The 18270-nt window shown below is 41.9% G+C and overlaps 1 protein-coding gene across 1 annotated transcript; it reads left to right on the top strand.

Annotated features, from left to right (window-relative positions):
• The first annotated feature begins 3305 nt into the window (after nucleotides 1-3305).
• Nucleotides 3306-7754, top strand: HOXC13 (homeobox C13). Its single transcript, XM_063123116.1, has 2 exons — nucleotides 3306-4062; nucleotides 6846-7754. The coding sequence occupies exons 1-2, from the start codon at nucleotides 3399-3401 to the stop codon at nucleotides 7100-7102; spliced, it is 921 nt and encodes a 306-aa protein (XP_062979186.1). The 5' UTR covers nucleotides 3306-3398; the 3' UTR covers nucleotides 7103-7754.
• The last annotated feature ends 10516 nt before the right edge of the window (nucleotides 7755-18270 follow it).

Here is an 18270-nt window from a genome sequence, read left to right as displayed (position 1 = left end):
TTTGCATTTCCACTAAGGCAACTGGGATGGGTGGGGAATCACTCGTCCAGTAGGCACTTGCCTGAAAAATCCCGCTGCAAATAAGAAACAAAGTCCTTTGTTAGAAGCCACGGGAGTTTGGTTGAGATTTTTACCCTACTGCCATCACCAACCCAAATCAGAAAACCGGTTACTGATGTCATATCCTATTTAGTATAGTAAATTGCCCATATATACCCCAAGTATTTTTAATGAGGTATGTCTCCTTCTGGATAACAGCTCATCGGGATGTGAATTCTACTGAAGCGTTTTGGGTTATGATGTTGTTTTAAAATGTGATTTCATCTGATAAGTTCAGGGATCTTTTAATTTATTCGCCTCGAAATATTTAAATGACCCCCCAGAGGATCATCTCCTGCCCCCAATCCCCAACCCCCATTCTAAGCAATGGCCGTTCCTTTGGACTCAAGAGCTTCCCAGCCACTTAGACGCTATATGTGAAGTTCATTCTTTTCTGTCTAGACACTAATTGCGACCCGGTTTGTCTATTTTGCCTTGACCTTGGACTTCAGCTGATTTGGTTGCTGTGGCTGAAAAAAGAAAAACTGTGAGCAAAGATTGCTTTCAACTTGTAAACTCCTTTTGGAAGGGAAAACATTTCCAGGAGAAAACCCAACGTTGGTGAAAGACTTCAGATCATGAAAGCCATTTTTTTTTCTAGAACACTTTCTTTGTTAGGTTTTTTGGACGAATTCTCCAGTTTCCGCTTGGGGGATGGGATTTTATTCATGGAAAGAGCTAATGACCCTAGAGGTAGCAAATGTTTCAGAAAACAGAACAACAACACTTTTGGGGGTATGGAGGATTTTATTTTTGTAATTGGAAATTCTGGTTGAAGACTCCAATGTGGTAGGCAGGTCCCAGCATAATGAGCAGGTATTTTCTATCCCTTTTTGTGAATAAATCTTTACTGAACACATACATGTGTGTTGCATAAGTTGGGTTCCTGGATTGCATCTTTTCAACACAACTTTCAATGTGCGCTTTCTTTCCACCTGTCTTCCTGGTCCTATGGCTCCAGATATGTGATATCATTCTCCACTGATCTAAACAACTGAAGTTTGGAAGTGGGCCGAGATCATATGTTCTTGAGTTTGTTTGTTTGTTTAATGTTATTATTTTTTCATCTTGAACACAAAAGAGATCTTGGCTGCAGTCAGGGTTCCCTAACTCCTGGGGAATTGAAGCAAGATTCCTACCCACATTTATTGGAAAGTTTTTTTTAAAAAAAGACCACAAAAAAAGAAAAGAAAAAAAAGACCGCCATTGAATTGAGTGGGATTTGCTTCCAAGGAAACTGATGAGGCTGTAGCTGGGTGTAAAGATTGAAGTGCTGTGCTCCCCAGCCCAACCCCCTAAACAATTTATTAATTAATCCTGCTGCACTGGGACAATATCATCCTCATGACTGGCTGCATTTATTTACCAAAATGATCCTTTGCGATCTGGGGGTGGGGAGGAAAGGAATCAGAAGATCCTAGTTCTCCTCTCAATATTCCAGAGCTAAATTTCACATTCTTTCAAACGCATCCATCTGCTTCAAAGCAGGAATAACCATTGGAAGAATCCTGATAGTGGGGGACATGAATCCCTGGGAAAGTAAATACACTGCTCTCAACAGTGTGTGGTGTATGTATATCTCTCTGAATGGTATGTATCTATATATCGTAGCCATCCATCTCTGGCAGAGTATTCTTCTATTTCATCAGTTTAATTATAACCCATCCATCCCGGATCCTGTTTACGCTGTATAAACTGAGTTGCATTTATTGTCTGCTACACACACACAAATCAACACTGAGACCATTTTATCTCTCTCTCTCTCTCTCTCTCTCTCTCTCACACACACACACACACACACACACCCATTCAATAGGAGACATTGTAGCTGCAATATTTACTACTGAAGTATTAAACATTAATAACATAATATCATAATATAATCACAACCAGTCCCTTTAAAACATCCCCAGTTGGTTGACCATGAAAGATTAAGCATTATTGGGATAGACTCATACAAGGAACAAACCCTATAAAACGTGTAAACGTTTTGGAGAACATCTATTACATTTCTGTGATGTAGCGGAAATTGTTCTTTCTTTCTTTTTTCCTCCACTTTTATTTCTTTATGCCCCACTAGCAACTTGGCTGAAAATTGAAAATCAACAACAACAAAAGAAATAGAGAAATACCTCTGGAAGGAACAAGCGAGGGGTTAAAAATATGAAATGCTTCCGTCTGTAAAAAAAAAAAAAAAAAGATCTACTTTAAAAAAAAAAAAAGAACCCCCAAAGCAATTATATTGAGGAGGTATCTGCTGATATTTTTTATTATTATTTGGGCAAGCGAATAAGGGTTAAAGATTTCAAATACTTCCTTCTGTGAAAAATAAGATTAAAAATGTATACTGAGCAAATATGCCTGGTTATATATATTAAAAGCAAACAGATATTTATCTCTCCATTCACTCTTGAGACTGAAAGAAAATCAATTTCCTGGGTGGTAAATGTCCAGATTCCTTACTTCCCGTAAGATCCAATAGATGATTCCCAGAAACAGAAGTGGGGGGGGGGGTGAGAGAGAGGGAGAGAGAAAGATGCAAGCAGATCTTACGAATAAAAAAAGAACGCACACACCCGCACACACCAAGCCGATTCAGTCCATCATCCGTGTCTTAATACTCCTCTAAATTTACCAATTTTAGTTTTCCTTGTCAGATTGTCAAATTTGTATTTATCAGATAGATTGGCTCCTACCTACTATCTTCCTTTAACACTTATTCGGTTTTCCTCTGGTTTCAGCCCCCAAGTACATCTATCTCTCAGTTGTTCTCTGATATATAAGGAAACAAACTCCTGGTCAATACTATCGAGCGAGAGAAATTTTATTTTTTAAAATTAATTTTATAAATGAAATTATTCCGATCATTCGTTTCATATTTAACGCCGAGCATTTTTCAAAGCTCTAGAATTCTGGCATGGCAAATCTCAAGCTCTTTGTGTCGGCCAAATATTGAGCATCCACATTCCCCTTATTTATTTCCTCACGCTCTTTACAATCAATGGGTGTCTCCCATTGCCTTTAAGGATTTCTGTTTCTGTCGCGGGAAGGTAGCCAATGGGAGCTCACCGTTCTCTTCCCAAAGCCAAGAGGGACAAGATGATAGGGCAGCAAGAGGGTCACGTGGCCGGGCTAACTGCAGTGAGAGGTATTTACAGGTCACGTGGCCCGGCGGATTTCTTAATGAACCAGACCCATCCCGCCGCCTCTGCGCATGCTCCTGCGTAAACAATATGTTGGGGAAATTAGGTGTCTCTCTTTGGGAAGTCGAGTTTTAAAAAGCTCGGGCAGACCATGATATGACGACTTCACTGATCTTGCATCCACGCTGGGCGGATACCTTCATGTACGTGTATGAGGAGAACCCGAATGAAAATAATCAGAATAAAATCCCAGCCATGGAAGGGCTAAGTGGGAACTGCCCAGCGAGCCACTGCAGGGATTTAATCACTCACCCGGTATTGGGTCGTCATTCCAGCACCATTGGGACTCACCAGGGTTCTGTCTACACGGATATACCTGCTCCAGATGCCTCCAGGCAGTGCCCCGCGCCACCAGCCTCTTCGAACGCCACCTTGGGCTATGGCTATCCTTTTGGAGGCAGCTACTACGGATGCCGCTTGTCCCATTCCCACAACGTGAATTTACAACAGAAGCCTTGTTCTTACCACCCAGCTGAAAAATACCCCGAGCCCAGCGGCTCCCTCCCCAGCGAAGAACTATCCTCAAGGGCCAAAGAATTTGCTTTCTACCCGAGCTTTGCCAGCTCCTACCAGGCGGTCCCTGGTTATTTGGACGTATCAGTGGTTCCAGGTATCAGTGGCCATCCAGAGCCCAGGCACGACGCGCTGCTTCCCATGGAAGGATACCAACACTGGGCTCTTTCCAATGGCTGGGACGGGCAGGTCTATTGCTCGAAAGAGCAATCGCAGTCTACCCATCTCTGGAAATCACCTTTCCCAGGTAGGGTGCTCTGCGATTCGACTTCTGCTCTTTCTGCTCCGGCATGATCGCGTGCATATGCTATAACCTAACCGCCCAGGTAAAATTGGCTTCGGAACGCTTGCATGGGCACGTATGGGGGAATAAGGTGAAACAAAGCAGCCGGGTTCCAAATCCAGCTACATACCTTGGCGCTCCAGGGTGCTTACACAGCCAGTTTGGCAGATGCTGTATGTGTGCGTGTCCCTCCTTCCTTCCCTGTGTTGGCTCACTTAGCTGGATCTCTATCTTGTGCTTTGATTTTTTTTAAAATTAAATTAAATTTCTGAATCACCTAGGAACATTTAGTACACCCCTCCCCCTTCTCTCTCTCTTTCTCTCTCTCTCTTTCTCTCTCTCTCTTTCTCTCTCAGAAAGGCTGGGCTTTTCGGAAAGGTACAGTAAATCATATTGCAATTACAGAAGTAGCTGTCAAGTGACATGAATCTTACAAATGAATCTTGTAAGAGGAGTGGGGAGCGAACGAGAAAATAGGGCGACGCTTTTGCCTCTGGTTAGAAATCTGGAATGACTGACAGCCTGCGAGTAACCCTGGAAGCTGGTGGAGTGCTTCGGGCTTATTGCCTTACCACTTAGAGGGGGGCGGGGAGAGAGAGAGAGATGAAAGACCAAGGAACGTCTCTTTTGCTCTTGGGGTCCCCACCCTGCTATCAATTTACAGGCCCCTCTTAATGATCCGAATGGATTGATCGGAGAGAAGAGATTAAGATAAAGTAGTGCGCGGAGGTGGGGGTGGGGGGTTTGGCCCGCGGCGAATAAATAAGGTGGGAAACACACATTTATCTTGGGAATACGGGAGAGGGATGCCCCATCAGATAGGACAGGGCTTGCCAACAATGCCTGCGCAGAGCGTTGCATGATGGGCTTTCTCTCCTTATAGGAAGAGGAATTCGCGTTTAGCTAGCGTTGAAGAAGAGGCCTATATCTAGACGTTGCTGTATTTCAGCCACACATATTAGTGTTCTCGCTTGTAAACGTCGATGGGGCGGGCAAGCAAGCCAGCAAGCCACAGTCCCTGGGGAAAGCCTGGAAAGGCTCACGTTTGGGAGGGGAGAAGGTCCTTGGGTTTGCTAGCATGAGATCTAGTGATTTGAGAAAGCAGCTTTCTCCATCTGTATTGCTCTCTCTTCCTGGGCAAAAGGTAGCTGAGGCAGGAAAGTCTGCTCTTGATCAAAAGTAAGGTGGAAGACGTTGTAAATGAAGACACATGCATGCGTACACTCGCACACACACTTTCTCCTTTATTGTTATTCCGTTTAATATAGCCGTGATGCATTATGGAGGTGTCTCCCCCCCCCCCCGCACCACTTAATTCAAAAGCATTGAGGTGTGCGTGTGTAATACCACAATATTATCTTCTACTCTGCCTTTGGGCCTTAATAAAATCTCTAGAAAAGGTTACTTGCAGATACTTTTTAGAACCCAAGAGAGAAGAAGAAACCAACCACCCAGTTCCAAACACTGGAGAAGTGTGTCTTCTAAACAATCCCACCAACAAACAGCCATTAAGGATGTTTTTTTTCTCTTATCTGTTAGAGAGCAGAGATTTTCACTTTCCTTCGGCAGGGATCCCCTTCTCCTCCCCCCACCCCCAACCAAATTTCATTTCACGGATTATCTTCTTGTTGTTCAGCAAACCGCTCTGATTTGTTATGGAGCCTGCACCTTTCGCTCGAAAAGCCATGGGGAGGTAGAGCAGTAGATAAGCGCGGGTGGGGTGGGGGGTCATGTTGATGCGCGAGTGATTGCAGTTAATCATGAAGAATGAGCAATGGGCAGCCTTAGCATCAGGGGCTATTAAGGAAAAGACGGGATGCATTAAGCATGATGAGAATTCATTGATTCTCCCCTGCATTCTGGACTAGGGTAGGTTGGTGGGGAGCAGTGTGGGTACCTTCAGGGAAGGAGCAATAGCCCTTTTGTAATGTATCTCCCAAGAGCGACAAAAGATGTGGAGAGCAAGATCCCTCAAGCTTACAAATGGACCTTGTGTTGCATAGACCAATTGGCGTGAAGCGCCCAGAATGTAACACTCACCCTCGCGCGCACACAGACACACAAACGCGGTTGCTTTTCCAAAGAGCTGTGGAAGACTTTGGTCCCACAACTAGCCTAATGGATGAGGTCGCGGAGGCAGGCTAACCACAACGCCTCTGTTGCTAAAGCGGCAGATGAACATTCACGGGATGCTTAGAAGGGGAGTGAGGAGCTGAAGGTTAGATTCTGTCTCCAATTTTTACTAATTTTGGAGTTCACATTAGGCTGCTGTGCTTGCGAGATGCCTTATCCGTGACTTGATGCTCCTTCTTTATAACTGTCCTGGACAAATATCGCCTGGAATAGCAGCACTTACCCCATGCTAATATATTAATTTAATACCTTGCTCAGCTAGCACCCCACCCCAGCCTCACGTCCCAGCCGCGGTTTTCTCCTTCTTTCCTTCTCTCATTCGCTTTCTCTTGTTCTTCTTTCACCTCCTTTTCTCTTCCTCTTCCCCCTTTTTCACATTTTCAGCTCTTCCTCTGATTCTTTCCTCTTTCCTCCTTCTCCCCTAGGCTGCCCCATACGCTCCTGTTCTTTATGTTGCTTTCTGTCCTCTCCCTAACGTCTGGAAGAGACCTTGCCCTGCCCCGCTAGTTACAAGATGCTGTTTAATGTAACAGACACCCTATCTTTCTCTCTCCTTCTCTCTCCCTATTCTACCTTCTCTCTCTTTCTCTTTCCTGTTCTCCTCATCTTTACAGATGTGGTACCTCTCCAGCCAGAAGTGAGCAGCTACCGTAGGGGTCGAAAGAAAAGAGTCCCTTACACGAAAATCCAGCTGAAAGAATTAGAAAAGGAATACGCGGCCAGCAAGTTCATTACCAAAGAGAAGCGAAGAAGGATTTCGGCGACCACTAATCTTTCCGAGCGCCAGGTCACGATCTGGTTTCAGAACCGCAGGGTGAAAGAGAAAAAGGTTGTTAGTAAATCTAAGACACCTCACCTGCACGCTACCTGACAAAGAAATCCTTGGGGGCGGGGACAAAAATAATTAAAAATAATTAAAAAAAAAACAAGGGGAGAGGAACAAACAAACAATATTTATCTGGTAAATTTGTATAAATAAAACATGCATTCGAGCTCTGATTGATTTGATTATTTAAGAACACCAAGGAGAGGTGGGGATTTAGTCCGCCATCTTTGGTTTATTCTTCTGTCCATGTATTGCCGTCTTTTAACTGTGAATCCGGTTGCCCTTCTTAAACATCCATTTTGATATGGTTTTAAATGTGCACATTTAACAAGGGTGGGGGGAAGAGAGAGGGGAGGGGGAAAAGCCTACTCGAATATGTAGATTTGCTACATTGGGATTCCGAATGTTATTTTGTAGCTCTGTATTATAGTCCAAACCTCTCCTTTCACCGCTGATCAAAGACTTCCCCTTTCTTCTTTCACTGTTTCTGCCACTGCTGTTTGTTTGTTTTTAATAGAACATATTCGCAGTGGTTCCGATAAAGATGCCCTGAACTTCTTTTGTTCCTTTAAGGTGGACCTAAAACAAAAAGAATGAGAAATAAGGCTGCTACTCTGATTGTGTTGTTCGTTGATGATGTTTTCTTGATTTTAGTCTGTCTTAATAAGACACACACACCAATAATTTTATGTCACTCCTAACTATGTAATTCCTAGGACACGATCTGACTGAAGATAGGCACTTCCAAGTCCATTTGGTTTTGATAGAGGGAAATCAAAGCATGTGCTTGACTTTCCCATTGACATAAGTGGAATATAAAGGTAGTGAACTCTGGCAGGATCATTCCCCTAATTATTATTATTTCTAAAAAAAAATAAAAAATAAATCTGGAATATGTTCTCACTCGGGTTGATTTATAATAATAATTATTATTTGTGTGTGTTTGTTTCTGCTATAAAACTGGAATGTTTATTCTCCATCGACAGTATGGAAAGTGTGTGATATTGCTCTGTTGTTGTTTTGTTTTTCTATATCAGTCAGTTCACTAAGAGCAGTCAGTGTTCTTTCGCCATGTTAAAGCGATCCACTTTTTTTTAAAAAAAAAAAAAAAGTCTTGTATATGTATATAATGTGGTGTCCGAATGATATGTACTGAATGCAGAATACATTTCTTAAAAATAACTCTCTCTCTTTCTTTCTTTCTCCCCCTGACCCGTTTTCCCCCACCCTGATTTTTTTTTCCTTTTCTTTCCCTCTGCCTTGGAGAACCGTATGTCTCTGTCCGCGTGCAGGGAGCTGAATTCACCCTTTCTGTGGGGTGGGGGTGGGGGGTGGGGTACGGACTTTTAAGGAAGGTTCATGCTTATGCAGTCTGATCCGCAGTCCAATCTCACTTGTGAAAAAGAGGCAGTAGAAGCCTCCGTGGTTAATTGCTTCCTATGGAGTAATTCCATTTGAATCTATAGGATTACTCTAGAAGGAACTGCCAAGGATTGCAGTGCAAACCGGAATGGTTTCCACCCAGGCTTCTTTTTGTTACTTGGATGGACCCCATAGAATGATCCTCCTTACCACCCCCTTGTATAAGCAATCGCAGAGATCTAGTGTGATATAATTGAGATGAGAACATCGGTCGCCCAATGGCGTGGTAGAAAGCAGGAGGGGAAAAGAAAAAAGAAAAAGAGAGAGAAACCCTAGTTACCTGGGTGTTTAGGCAATGTTTATAGGAGATGTTGACTACAGTATGGGCTGCGTAGGAGGCTTTTGAAGGCTGTTCCAAATAGAGCATTTAAGAGGCGTAATAGAAGGCGAACCTGGCGTTTAACTTCATGTCTTCATGGGAATTTACTTGCCGAAAAATTTACAAAGCCTCCGAAATCCGTGTTTTAAAAATTGCCATTTTGCCCATACTAATTACGGCCGGCGTGGCTTTAAGACTGTAATCCTGTGCGCGCGCTTACTCGAGAGTAAGGCCGATTTAATTTGGTGAGCCTTGCTTCCAAATAAATAAGATCTACAGTGCTCAGAAACAGCAGGGTTTACCATCTTCTACATTCTCACTTGGAAATAAGTCCTATTGTACTCAGCGGGACTTTTCCCGAGGGAAGCAGAGGATCGGGCTTTAAAGGTCCTGATTCCCCACCGCTCCCGGTTAGCCTAAGCCTATATATTAATTCAGGCCAAGAAGCAGAGCACCTCGATAAGGGGCGTTCCTGGGCCCAATTGAAATCAGTGGGACTGACTCCTGAGCAGACATGCATAGGCGTGCGCTGTTAAATATTATAAGATCCCCTCCCCAACTCTTAGTTTCCAAAGAGTTGCATTTCCATAGGCAAGACCAATTCTCCTTAATATTTGCTCCGGTTAATTACGTCATAAAATTGTTAGCGGTGAATGCTTTGAAAGCAAGATAGGCTCAGCAATTGTTGGTTTTGCCTACGCTGACCGCCTATGGACCCATTCATGTCCTGCAGAAGCTGTCCTGAGATCCTTCAATCATTGCTAGGAAGTGCGGGAAGGATAAGGGCATAGCAGACACAGGTGCCTTTTGGTTATAGATCCTTAGATGCTTTTCAAGGGTTGTGTACGTCTACATCACCCTTCTCCACCTACCGCTCTCCACATGTGTTTGAACTAGGGGTTGCAAGGTTGGGGAAAGCTGATCAACATGTTTCTCAGCTGGCCACAATCCGATGAACCACCGTGTGTACTTTCAGCCCCCCCACCCCACCCAAATCCATGGAGACGTAAACCTGCCGGACTGTGACCTACAGTCTGCAATAAAAAAGAAAAAAAGGAGGGCCTGATAGGAAAGGCTAACAAGTCCACCAAACAAGCATCTAAGTCGGCTTTCTTGGGTAGTATCCCATGTTAGTCCTACTTAAAGTAGAGCCATTGAAATTAATGGGACTGAAGTTTGACAGGACTGAATAGAGTCAATGGAGCTACTCTAACTAGGACTAACATTGGATACTACCCATATCTTCCATACTAAACTTCTTTTTTAACTTAACTCACCAGTGTTAAGTATATATGGACTTGTTGCGCTCCAGTCCTAAATTTACTTCCAAGAAAAGCTGATGAATATCAATGACATTTATTTTCAAGGAAGTGTTCACAGACTAGGGGTATTTCGGGGTTCTAACCTCTACTCGTTTGTAGGCCCGGTAAATGCCCTTATCTGCCTTGTACAACTCATCAATTATATAACCCTTAGAAAAGTATTACATACACTCAGCAAATACAGATTATCACTTTTTATTGAGGTATTTTGCCCCTGAAGGTGGTGACTATGGGAAAACAGGGGTGAAAAGCTCACTCTCCCCTCCTATTCCACAAAATCAGGTGTCTTCAATTAGGCCAGTAATTAAGTATTATTCGATCCACTATGAAGGATTAGATTTCTGAGACAGAGCCTGCTTTTAGTGCTCTTGGTGTACCTTGCTGAAGTGCTTGGAAAACACCCACCCTCCTATTCCTGGCATAAGGTTAAGGTTTTGAAGTGGACACACCCTCCCCCTTCAAACATAGAAACTAACTATAAATATTCATCTGGGTTTGGTGTTTATTTCATTTTTATTTTATTAAAAATAACAGGTAGAAGGTGAATAAATAAATAAATAAATATCAGTTCAAGTTTCCGAATCTCAGGATTTGGGGCTTGACAACAATAATTTAAAAAATCTGGAAATATATGAGCAGGCGCCCACCCCGGGTTTGGGAGATCTAAAGATATCCTCTGCCCAAGTCAAGTCTGATTAAGATAGAAAGCCATGACTCTCTTCAGATGGAATTTAGCCTCGTCTGCCCCAGTTTAGTCAATTATGACCATTGGACATGGACAAAGGATTCTTGTAGAAGGATTTCTCCATGGGGTGATAGGAGGGTATTTGAATTGTAGTTTTTTCACTTTCCAAAGTTCCATTGCCTCCCTCTCCCCAAGCCCAAATTTGGATCTTAGATAAATCATGTGTGTGTGTGAGAGAGAGAGAGAGTATCGTCACTGAAATTCATGGGACTTAACTGGTCTGTGTTTCTCTTCGGTGGATCATCCCCACTATTAGCCCTCAGGTCTCATTGATTTTGGGGGGCTCCTAGCCTAAGCAACATGCTCTGCTACTTAGTTAACTCAAAAGTATTTGATTTTTGTGAGTTTCCTCATGCCATAGGACTCTGCAAGTCAAAATGGTTCTCTACAAGCCTATGGGACAAATACCCTTGGTGACTTAAGAGTAAGCCAGCTGATTTCAGTGGAACAAACTTATGACTGGTGCTTGTAAGACTGAGACCGAACAGACTTGGGAGGAACTTCTCTTATAGTCAGTGCAATGTGTTAAGAATGGGAGATATAGCGGCCACATTCACAGACGCTTTAAGACAAGATATTGAGGCTAGTTATGCGATTTTTGCCAACAGTCCCTGTAGCATTGGCTTAAATCCAGGTTTTGGCCTTCACAGTCTTATGGATAAGATTGTAAATCCACTTAAATCCAAAGAGTCCAATTTAACAAGACTGTACATTAATTTAACAAGACTGCATAAAATTCAACATGCATCCTACTTAGAGTAGATCTACTGAAATGACTGAGACTTCCGTTAGTCATAATTTAAGTCTCATCCATTGCAATGGGTTTATACTAACTAGGACTGGTATTGGATTTTTCCCATAACTGTTCATTATTTTCAATAAAAAAGGTGCCTCATTCTTTTCCCTTTGTGAAAGAAAATGCTGTCTCTCTAGAGGGCAATATCAATCATAAGAAAGAAAGAAAGAAAGAAAGAAAGAAAGAAAGAAAGAAAGAAGAATGAGATGGAGAAGATAGAATATTTAAACAAATAAATACCTAATATGCAAAACATTGGCATCATAGATGTTGAATGTGGCTCTTAACAGTATACAATCCTATACATATCTCCTCAGAAGTAAGCCCACTAAGTTCCGTGGGGCTTACTTCCAGGTAAGTGTGAATAGGATTGCAGTCTGAGTTTCTATCAATAGCTGTTTCTCAGACAAAGGCCATCTGAAAATCATGGGAAGATGAGAAGAAATTGCAAATTTGGCAATAACACCAAACTGCCCACAGAACTGAAATTCTTGGATTAAAGCTGATTGAAGTTTACCTGGCAGTAATTCCCACTGAAATTAATGGAACTTACTTTTGACTAGACATGTATAAGATGGCACTGTTAGTTTTTCTGGATAGAACTGGTTTCACCCCATTCTGGAAACTGAGTTTACAATTGAAATAAAGCTAGATGCCTCAATCTATTTCAAGTAAATGGGATTTTAATGCTTAACAGGGTGTTTTTAGGTCCCATGGACTGAATACGCAACCTATTCTGTGCATGTTCACTCAGAAGTAAGACTTGGAATAAAGACTATTGATTTCAGTGCAATTTATTTCCAAGTAAGTATGTTGAGGATTGGAGTATTACCCCTTCAGTGACTTCACTTACTGATTTAGAAGAGTCTCAGATCCAGGTGGTCTTCGGGTCTCCCTAGGAAGCCTTCTTTGGGCTATGTTGAAAAAGCCACAGAAAAGTGTTATTACGCCCAGTCTCTGTGTAACTGGATGGGGTAACACATTTCTCTTCATCCTACCCAAGTCAGACCTGAGCAGCAATCACTTCCATCCAGCTAACTGAGAAGCATCTTCATTGATCCATGGGATAATAGCCGGAAAGGAACTCTTGGCATCTTCCAGACCATTCAATAGCATTCCCTTGATGGGAACCTGACCCTCCATATATTACTATATCACTTCTCCTCCATGCACCATTATGTCACTATCACCCCATATTTATTGAACTTTTACTCTCCCTCCCCCCCCCAAAAAAATCAAACACATGAAGTAGGCCATCTTGATTATACTCTTTTGTGCTCTGCATAGAAGTGGGATACACCTACTGCTCTTTCTTAGTTCTCTTGGCTATTTTGGTTACATTCTGTAAATAAACAAACAAACAAACAAGTGCAAGGCCATGCTTTGTGACCCTAGTATAAATCTAAGGTGGCCTTTGGTAAGCATCCCCCCATGTGGAATCTCTTTTCTACAGGAAGCTTGCTCCACAATGTACGTGTTGGCCTTTAAGATGCGGTCCAGCTCTCTGTTGATTGTAATTACACCACAACTCACTGTCACTTCATAGGATTGCAGTCCAAAGAACAGCTGTATCTTAGGAAGCAATGGCTGAGGCTTTTGATGGTGGTGTAGTGCATTCTATAACTATTTAACATCAATAGCAGATTTGGTGTTTATTTCAATGGAATGTATACATCTAATGAGTGTCAATGTTACACGAATGAAGAAACGATCTTATGTACACACGTGTATACACGCAAATCTGCTTGTCCATCCATTCTTCCTCTCCTATACAACAAAGACCAAGGAAATCAATGAATGCCTAGTTCATCTTATGGTACCCTCTTAGGTCAATTTTCACTACTACATTTCTCATAGCTATATGTTCTCCTTCCTCTTTTAAACTTTAACAAGCACCTGTGATCATAAAGTAGCACTTCTATCTCTACATTCTTCAGGATTGTTGGGGAGACAGAAATTGGTGGGGGAGAAGTAGGTGGGGTGATGGTGGAAACATTTCTGAGAAGTCAGTACAAGCACAGCCTCACCCAAACCCGAGAGTAAATTGGCCAACACCCTTGGCCTGGTACTCGTTTGTACAGTCATGAACACAGAATTCACAACATTTGGGCGAGGGGACTGTCAGTGGGTATCAGGAAGAGAAGATGGCCTTGATTTTCCTGTTGACTGGTGCTGGGTGAGATCGCCATGGTGTCACTGCAGAGCTAGCCTTGACCGTGACTATGCGGCCTGTTTGACCTTGACATCACGGGCTTCGTGCATAATAATCCACAAGGCTAGCGCCTTGATCTTCCAGCAATCACTCAAGAGTTGGACTTGTCTAAGTGTTCCGTGCTTCTGTTTACAGATAAACAAGGTGCCATTTCAAGTCTAGACAGGCGGGCTAATGACCAACTATAAAGGCATGAAAAGGAAGCTTCCCAGGTTTAGCCATTTCTTCCCTTTGTAAAGTACTTTGAATCACGTCTTAACTACGGCACTTTATAGTAAAAGGCGCCTCTTCCCTCTTTCCGCCATTTTCCGTTTCCTAGTTATGTATCACTTGCACTTGAAGTTTTTTTTTAAAAAAAAAGTTTTTAAAGCCGCTATTTGGATGCAAAGAGAAGAAAGCTGGTCTCACATCATGAAGCTCTTTGCTGTGGTAACAGTGCAATCTGGGCATGTTTACCCAGAAGTAAGGCCCAATGAGTTCAATGGGACGTATTCCCAGGTAAGTGGCTATAGGATGGTAGCCATAGTTGCTAAATTGCTGTATTCTTCGTATTTCTGACCACCACCACTACCCCAACCCAGGGAGAAGAAAACCCACAAAAACTTTCAATCATTTTATTAGTAAGTGTTGAAAAGTAAACAAAAAAGGATATCAACCATGCATACATACAAACAAAGGATATCATTATTGACAAAGCTTTTGCTGCAAATATGGTACTACTGGAGTCAAGATGTTCCATAGTGCAAAATATATCTCATGCGAAGGTCATAAGGAGATATTTTGAGTTTGTCAATGATAGATCTATGATAGATGGGTGGATGGCTGAATGATTTCCTTGGAGATGATTCCCTTTTGTAACCCCAAGGTAAGTTCAAGGAAACTTACAGTGACTGAGGCCAAAGCGTTTGACTTGGAAGTAAGTCCCATTGAAATCAATTAGATTTATTCCTAGGTTGAAATTGAACGCTACACACACGTGCCCTCCGATAAAAGTCCATTATACCATAAGACAGAACGCTGTGTGTGTGTACCCAAACAAGCAAACAAAAACCCTGATTATTTCGTCTTCTCCTTAGCCCTATACCTCTGGTTCTCTGAAGATGCAGTCATCGGTTTACATAAATCCAACAGGAGAATGATAGCCTCTGCTGGCAGTGTTGGGGAAAATGTAGCTGCATCATAAGCATTTAACTCTTAAGTGCACGCAGGGAGAATCTCTAGGCAGGATCTCTCAAAGTAGAATCTGACTTCTTATATCAAAGCCCAGTCATTTAAAACTAAATAGCAGTATAGATGACCCCCACCCCCTGCAATAGTAACAGAGATGCTTTCAAGCAGATTTAAGCACCCTGCCTTTCTTTGGCCTTATATATTCCATTCTGTTATTCCCCTTTCATCCTTCCCCCCCCCCCCAACATCTCAGAACTTTCCAATTTGCGTTATTCAGCTTTCACATGCAAAGAGTTTTAAAAAGGGAAATTTCCTTGGAATTTAGTGGCCATAACCATCCTTGCATCTCAAGGTCCACATTTAGGAATATATTCTTTTAATCTCACACTTCCCAAGGAGGAAACAAAATATGTCCAATGACAATAGCCAGACGGGCAGGTTTTTGGGGTTGTTGGGTTTTTTTACATTTTTATTTTTATTTTAGTAATCAAGGTATTCAATTAGGATGACATTTTGTTTTATTTTGTTTTTTGTGGCCTGGTACCCTACTTACAAAAGAGAATTTGACAGACTATGTCAATTGGGTGTTAAAAGGCAGGGGGAAGTAGAATGCTCTATACTTTTTATGTTGCGGAAAGGAATTTTCCACTAGAAGGTTAAGTTCAATTGTATTTTCTTGCAGCAAATTGACAGGTTTTTTTTTAAGTGTGTGTGTATGTTTGTGTTCTGATGTGATATTTTAATAACTTGGTGTGGAATATCTTCGCAGTGGAACTATTTGAAATTTTGTTGTTTTAAAAGAGGCAAGTTTAATGCTATGGGAAAGCGCAATTGGAAGAGAAGAGCTAAAATAAGGGAAGACCAGCAGAAAAGTTGAGCTCATCTGTGAGAAGGGGTTTTTTTTTGGGGGGGGGGGGTGTTGGGGTTAACACGCTTTATTTCAGATCTTAGAAATACAGAAGGTAACATTGAACAAAGCTTTGGAAAGAGTCGAGGTCTAAGATCAAGCCCTCATCTCCCCATCCCAAGTGAATCTCTCTCTCTCTCTCTCTCTCTCCAAGAGCTGGTGCTTTTTCAAGACAGTCATTTGCATAAGATGTAGAACCCATTCAATACACTAGACAGTGACCTTGAACTGGCTAAAGCGCCATCTCGGCTCGGATTAGACTTGCTATTGGAGCCCCACTTTTCCTCCCCTCAAAGGAACTCTGATTCACAGAAGGTTCCGCAGAAATATCCGAATTTCTTTAAATCCAAGGTGGGAGCCTTCCGTAGGCGTGGTGGAGGGGTTTGAAACAGTTCTCCGTCTGCACTTTGCCTTCATAATAGATTTTAACCCCATCTTTTTTCCCCCCCTTCTTCCTCTGGACCTATAAAGCTTCTGCCCTATATAGCTGCTGTTGCTGGGGTTTATTTTTGGAGATCTTTGGTGGGATGGTTAAATAAATAAACAAACAAACAAATCCATGGTCATGAAAAATCATCACCGAATCCTTCGTGAAAAAAATCTCGGCTATACACACCGCCTACAAAAGCGTGTCTCCCCCCCCCACCTTTAAATTAGTGATATCAATTATTCATGAGGAAGTCTTAGCCTAGACTTTACAATGTTTTATTTTAAGGACTGCAGTAAAGTAATTACATTCTTTTGCAACAGTAAGCGGGATGGATTTCTCTTTTCTCTCGCGGGCTCTTTTTTGTAAGGCTTAATAACCATCAGATCTTTTTTTTAAAAAAAAACAACAACAACCAAACTGGCATCTTATTTTGCAATAGATAGAAATATAGTCTTTGAAGTACCTCACTGAGAATCTCCCCACCCCACCAGCTTTTGTGTGTGTGTGTGTGTGTGGATCTGCAAGATCTTTATTCCAGTGTGAATCATTGCAGTGAGATAATAATAATAATAATAATAATGTGTTCGACCAACCAGAAGTACATTGATACTTCACATTCCATAACTGCAAGCCTTCCCCTCTACGCCTGATGATAAGGTCTACAACCTCGCATAGAATTAAGCAGTTTAAATCTCATTGAGGTTAAAGGATCTAACGGTATGTAGGATTCGAGGTACAAATATCGGACTGGTAGATCACGGGGAATTTCCCCGGTTTTATTTTCAGTATGAAAGTGTTTCGATCATCGCTTCCAACAACAGCTAAGCGGCATAGGGTTGCTTATTCTTTTGTTTTATTTCTGAGAGGAAAAATCTTCTCCTGGAATAAGAGATATTTAATGTGTGTTGGGTGTGTGATGTTCTTTCATGAAAAGCCCGGGTGTTCTCTCCAGTTCTTATCTATCTCTTTCTCTTGTCCTTAAAGCTGTTATTGTAGAATGTATATAATGAGGGTTAAAACGTCTCCCTGACTCGTATGGGAAGCTAAAGTTACTCTTCCAGGATTGATAAGAGAACAAAGCCATGAGCCTCAAAAGCCACAAAGCCTTATAGATTACGTAACATTTTAAAACAGAGAACTGTTCAAAAATAATAATCCAAATTTATATGTAGTCTAGGTCACATATTTTCTAGGCTATCAAAATGTTTACTCCTTGGTGGAAAAAGCCTTATCGGGTATAAATTATCTCAATTTAAATCATGAATTACAAGGAACTGCTCTGTTGCACCTGAAAAGGTTAAAAAATGTACTCACCTTACATAATGACGGATTAACAGTGTTTAGCTGGACACAAAACGTTCTCGGTAAGGTACGTGCTGGGAAGGGTATGTACTTAGATATAGGTGTGTGAGGGGCACGTGGAAAAGGAATATGGAATATTAGACAGCTGCCCCTTTAATAGAACTAGGAAATAAAAGTGTTTATTTGATTAACACGTGATTTTCATCCTTCCTACATTGCTGGGGGAACTAAAGTATTGAGCCTGTCGGGAGAAAGGGGAGTAGCCATTAATGTAAAGGAAGCCCAGGATAATAGATTCCGCAGAATTTCAAGAACCCTGGATTTTTACACATCAACTTACCATTTTAAAGAATAAACAAATAAAGGCATATAATTGTTCACTCCCCATTTTGGTTTGTTTATTTGTGGGAGGGTGAAGCGGGGGTAGATGACTTTGAAGAGCCCTCCCGCAAATCAGTTTTTACCTATACATGAGTATTTACGGTAATGTTGCCGTCGAGTCCAGTAGTCTTGGAAGTGGAAGTTAGTAGCGAAGAAAAATTCCTCAGATGTTGTCTCTCTTTTTCGGAGTGGTGGGGTCATGGAGGG

This window comes from Elgaria multicarinata, chromosome 3 (genome assembly GCF_023053635.1).
Source record: "Elgaria multicarinata webbii isolate HBS135686 ecotype San Diego chromosome 3, rElgMul1.1.pri, whole genome shotgun sequence".
Lineage (NCBI taxonomy): Eukaryota > Metazoa > Chordata > Lepidosauria > Squamata > Anguidae > Elgaria > Elgaria multicarinata.
This window is presented reverse-complemented; position numbering and strand designations above follow the sequence as displayed.